General features: G+C 44.4%; 1 protein-coding gene across 1 annotated transcript; it reads left to right on the forward strand.

Moving 5' to 3' along the window:
• The first annotated feature begins 629 nt into the window (after window positions 1–629).
• Window positions 630–5,020, forward strand: Nr0b1 (nuclear receptor subfamily 0 group B member 1). The gene is made up of 2 exons (XM_034486287.2): window positions 630–1,853; window positions 4,366–5,020. Exons 1-2 carry the CDS (start codon window positions 680–682, stop codon window positions 4,608–4,610), a joined length of 1,419 nt encoding a protein of 472 aa, XP_034342178.1. The 5' UTR covers window positions 630–679; the 3' UTR covers window positions 4,611–5,020.
• The last annotated feature ends 585 nt before the right edge of the window (window positions 5,021–5,605 follow it).

Raw genomic sequence — 5,605 nt, forward strand, 5'->3', positions numbered from 1 at the left:
GTAACCGAATTAAACTGAAGATTTATTATTACCTGCTTCCACCAATGATTTTTCAAATGTAAGGTGCATATGTGTAGCCTGGGGTTGAATTACACAAAACTCACACTCAGCTTGGCTAGCATTGGAAAGAAGGCATTTATTTCTGCCTCCAGTGTAATTCTGACGTTACTGGTTTGGGGTCTACACTTTTCAACATCTTATAACATGAGAACTCACCTCCCAAACATTATACAAAACTCAAGTTATAAACATCGTGATCATTCTATAGAAGTTTATAAAGCTGTCATAGAAATGGACTATTTTGCCGCTTAAGCATTTCTTTCTCCAATAAAGTTAGAGGTCCGAGTCCAATGGCAACAGTTGGGATAAAGACCTAACTCTCTGCGGGAGGCTCACCGTTTTCCTTTTCCCCAGGTAGGGGCGGGAAGGGTACAGTGAAGAAGGGTGGTAACCGAGTTCCTGTGCTGAGAAGCTGCCCTGGGATTCCCAGCTTTTAGGGAGTGTTTGCCCCTTTGAACTTCTGAGGTCATGGCCGCACACACTCAAGCACAACGGCGGCGCGTCCCCCTCTGCGCCCTTGTCCAAGAGGAGGAGGCGGACGCGCTTGCGTGAGCGTTCAGTATAAATAAGTCCCAAGCGGCGGCCACTGGGCAGAACGGGACTGCAAGAGCCTCGGGCCATGGCGGGTGAGGACCACCCGTGGCAGGGAAGCATCCTCTACAATCTACTGATGAGCGCGAAGCAGAAGCACACTTCTCAGGAAGAGCGAGAGGTGCGCTTGGGGGCTCAGTGCTGGGGTTGCGCTTGCGGTGCCCAGCCTGTTCTGGGTGGGGAGGGACTGCCCGGCGGGCAAGCCATGTCCCTCCTGTACCGCTGCTGCTTTTGTGGAGAGAACCACCCGCGCCAGGGTGGCATCCTTTATTCTATGCTCACCAATGCCAGGCAGCCAAGAGTGGCGACTCAGGCGCCCAGGGCACGATTCGGAGCTCCTTGCTGGGGCTGCGCCTGCGGCAGTGCAGAGCCCCTGGTGGGTAGAGAGGGGCTGCCGGCTGGCCAGACCCCCTCGCTCCTGTACCGCTGCTGCTTCTGCGGAGAAGAGCACCCGAGGCAGGGCAGCATCTTATACAGCTTGCTCACTAGTGCCCAGCAAACGCACGTGTCTCGGGAAGCACCCGAGGCACATCGCGGAGGCGAGTGGTGGCAGCTGTCCTACTGTACCCAGAGTGTGGGTGGCCCGGAGGGGCTGCACAGCACACAGTCCATGGCGTTCCTGTACCGCAGCTATGTGTGCGGTGAAGAGCAGACCCAGCAGGGCAGCGTTGCCTCTGGCACGCCCGTGAGCGCAGATCAAACACCAGCAGCTCCGCAAGAGCAGCCGAGGGCCCCCTGGTGGGACGCCTCATCTGGTGTGCAGCGTCCGGTCGCACTCAAAGATCCACAGGTGGTGTGCGAGGCAGCGTCGGCTGGCCTGTTGAAGACCCTGCGCTTTGTCAAGTACTTGCCGTGCTTCCAGATTCTGCCCCTAGATCAGCAGCTGGTGCTGGTGCGGAGCTGTTGGGCGCCCCTACTCATGCTTGAGTTGGCCCAAGATCACCTGCACTTCGAGATGATGGAGATCTCGGAGCCTAACACGACACAGGAGATGCTCACCACCAGGCGGCAGGAGACCGAGGGCCCGGAGCCTGCAGATCCCCAGGCCACAGAGCAGCCACAGATGGTGTCCGCGGAGGCTGGGTACATGCTCTCAGCCGCAGCGGTCCAGGCCATCAAGAGTTTCTTTTTCAAGTGCTGGAGTCTGAACATTGATACCAAGGAGTACGCCTATCTGAAGGGGACCGTGCTCTTTAACCCAGGTAAGCATGACGATCTTGTGCACTGTCTCTTCAGGTCAGAAAAGCACCACCTCTATACACAGGCATTAATGAGTTTTCAGTGGCTATAGGTGTTTCGGAGCCCACGTGACTTGTGACTGACTCTGCAAAGCTGATGCACACATCTGGAATACCCCATCAAGTGGTCAAGTGGGTGAGCTTCTGCCTGAAACTTGGCACTAGATTGGTGGTGGTGGAGGTGGTGATGGTGATGGTGGTGGTGGTGGTGGTGGTGGTGGTGGTGGAGGTGGTGGTGGTGGTGGTGGTGGTGGTGGAGGTGGTGGTGGTGGTGGTGTGTGACTAGTAAGCGTTTTACTTGGCTCTCTATTATCTGCTGCTATTCAAGTTTCTGCCTTCCTGAGACATGGCTGACTCTTCCCTCTTTGGCTGTCCTTTAAATCCAGTGACATAACTTTTTAAAAGTTTTTGCTCATTTCACACAGTTCTTCTTACATCCCTATTTTCCAAGTTTGCCAATAAAAAGAGCTCCTGTCGGGTGCTGCGGGGGTGGGGGGTGGGGGGGTGGAGTGTGTGTTTTCCCAGTCTCCTCCCCTCAGGAGTCATTAACTCAGCCCAGCCACAGATTCTGCAAGTCTGCATAGACAAGTGGCTCAGGTGATTTTTAAGGTCATCTGAGAAACAGTTTCTCTTCCAGCCAACGCTATTAATCCTGCTCTCTTGAGTGTCAAAGTCAAGACCAAGGTCTCAGCTTTCAGAAGTTTGTATTTCCAGTAGTTTGCCTCTTGCCTTGACCCTGTTTCACATCCTTTGTCCCCCGCCCCCAACGTCTCTCCTCGTCTCTCCCTCCCTCTTATTCTTCCTCTATTCTTTTCCAGAGTTCTCTCTCAATATGAGTTTATCCCACCAAATTGCATGCTTTTAAATAGTAATGCACCCAACATGTGTGTACAATGAATGCAAGGTCTGCAAAACACATGACCTCTCTTTCCTGATTACTGTTTTGCATCCTTTTGTCTTTGTGTTTAAAGCCTTATATATGACAAGAATACTCAGAGTATTAAATTATATATAAACATGTAAATGAGTTTTTAACATAAGGGCATAATAAAAGGTAAGGGGAGATATAAACTGTGAAGTCCTTTTCTCTTTTGTGCCTTTACATTGAAGGGACATTTTGTGTGGGTAGAAGGGTACAAGTAGGGGGGAAGGGCAGGGCGATGTGAGGAGGAGTTGGAAATGAGGAACAACCAAAACAGTATGAATGGGAATGCCAAGGAAAACCTCTTTGTTTGTATCTTAATTATTTTTAATGATGTGGGAAAAATAGGTACCTTAAGGGCCAGGGGCTGTGGTGTGAAAAGTAATGTATACCTCCCAAAAGACAGCTTTTAAAAAGCACCATCTCTATGTAGACCTAGAGAGACTATCGAAACACACAATGAAACAGATATCCAAACTTGATTATCAGGATATAGAGTAGAAGATGCTAATGCTGTCTTAATCAGAATTATAATCAAGATAAGAAGTGTTGTTTTATTTTGTTTTCTTTAATAAGTTGATATTTGCTTACAGTAGGAATTTTTATTTTCTATCACCATTGTTTTTCACCATTATTATCTTTAAACATGATTTTAAAAACACTTTGAATTTTGTAAAAGAAGAAAATTTATAACATCATTTAAACCAAATCTGTTTCAAAGTTGCTTTTGAGTCATCTTTCACTCTGTGATGTTTTTGTTTGCCTTTTAAACTTTGAATGCTATTAAGAGTATGCTTTTTAAAAAAAAAAGAAAGAAAGAGAAAAAAGAGAAAGCAAGCAAGCAAGCAAGCAAGCAAGAAAGAAAGGACTGTTCTGCCAGTATTTTTCTTCAAAAGAACTCTTTGGAACATTCATTAGAATCATAAGTTTTAGAACTCCCTACAATTTGGAAATCATGGTACAGTGAGCAACATAGTAATTAATCCTTAGCATTGAAGTCACTGTGGACCTCTAGAGTAATATCAGCCTGCAGTTCAATAATACTAAACACATGAGTCTCAGTTTGTGGCTGCAAAGTTTACAGTCTAATGATTGGACAGTTCGTGTAATTGTGGGAAAGAATCACACTGTAATTGTAATCTGGCAAAACTTATCAAATGGTATAATTATCACAGGTACATTTCTCTTGAAATATATCAATTTCTTTATATTTTCACAGACCATGACCTGGAGCTGTGATGCATCAGTTATATTCTATTGACATGAAACTAAGTGTGCCAGTGTATGGGCACACTATAGTGTGTGCAGTGTATGTGCACACACCAACGGAATATCCAATAGAAATTAATACATGTTCTTTCATCCTTAGAAGTGTTGCTTCTGAAAACTTAGAACTGATTTCAGTTCATACTATTCTTAGCCCCAGAAAACACTTTTAATCAATAAGCTAGAGTGCTTTTTAATTGAGAAGGGACCAAAAAAATTGAGTGTGGTCTAAACACATAAAAATCCTGTGGTGAGTTGTTTAAAATAAGGAGACTTTTCTACTTTCAGATCTGCCTGGCCTGCAGTGCGTGAAATACATCGAGGGTCTTCAGTGGAGAACTCAGCAGATCCTCACTGAGCACATCAGGATGATGCAGAGAGAGTACCAGATCAGATCCGCTGAACTGAATAGTGCCCTTTTCCTGCTGAGATTCATCAGTACCGATGTCGTCACTGAGCTCTTTTTCAGACCCATCATTGGTGCAGTCAGCATGGATGATATGATGCTGGAAATGCTCTGTGCAAAGCTGTGAAGGCATATAGCCACTCAAGTGCATTTTACTATAGATGGAGAAAGTGGTAGCTCTGTGCAAAGCTGTGAAGGCATATAGCCACTCAAGTGCATTTTATTATAGATGGAGAAAGTGGTAGCTGTAGGCAGAAGAGTGCTAAAATTTGTGAAAACTAACTTTTCTGTATTTTTACATGCATAGTATATTTGTATTCAATTGAAGAAATACTTTAGTTACAGACAATGTAAAAACCCCTCTGCTCCATACTGGTTCCTTATGAAGAAAAGCATTTGCTAACAAATAACTATTTCCATATATCTTTAAGAGTGTGCTACTATGCTAACAAGCTAAGTTCACAAAAATAACATCTCTTCCCATTAACCTTGCCAAATAAAATTTATAATGTTAACTTTTAATAAAATTTAAGGTACTAACCATTAAATTGACTGAAGAGTTTTATTGGGGTTTACAGCTTCAAAAACTTTCAGGTCTAACTAACATATCTGAAGTAATAGTCATAAGTAACTTCATGGGATTTAATGATACAGTATGTCACTGGCAATGAAAAGTTGTTTTGCCTGGCTTCACTACTTCCATTAACTGTATAAAAGATTGTCTTTGGTCCTTCCTGGAACTCAAAAGGCAATCTATCTTCTGAGAGTAGAAAACAATATTTCCAGAGTTTGAATTTGGAATTTTTCTGTATACAATTATGGATTTGAACTAAAGTTCTGTCCTAAATCCACATACTGTCAGGGGGCATTATCATTTCAGAAAGTTCAATATGATCATAAAACCTTAGCTATGTCTCACCTTTTAGGTACACTGTTTAGGAAACTGTTGTATTAAACAATCCTGACATGCGAGTTGTCTCCTGCAGCCCCTTTAAATGCAATCCATAGAAAGTTTTCTTCCTTATTATTGTGAGATAAAATTCAAAGCTGCCCAGGTTTATTCACTTAGAAGAAACACATTGCCTATTTAGTAGTAATCAGTTGCTCAAGTCCAATGTAATA

The sequence above is a fragment of the Arvicanthis niloticus genome, chromosome X (genome assembly GCF_011762505.2).
Source record: "Arvicanthis niloticus isolate mArvNil1 chromosome X, mArvNil1.pat.X, whole genome shotgun sequence".
In the NCBI taxonomy this organism is placed as follows: Eukaryota; Metazoa; Chordata; class Mammalia; order Rodentia; family Muridae; genus Arvicanthis; species Arvicanthis niloticus.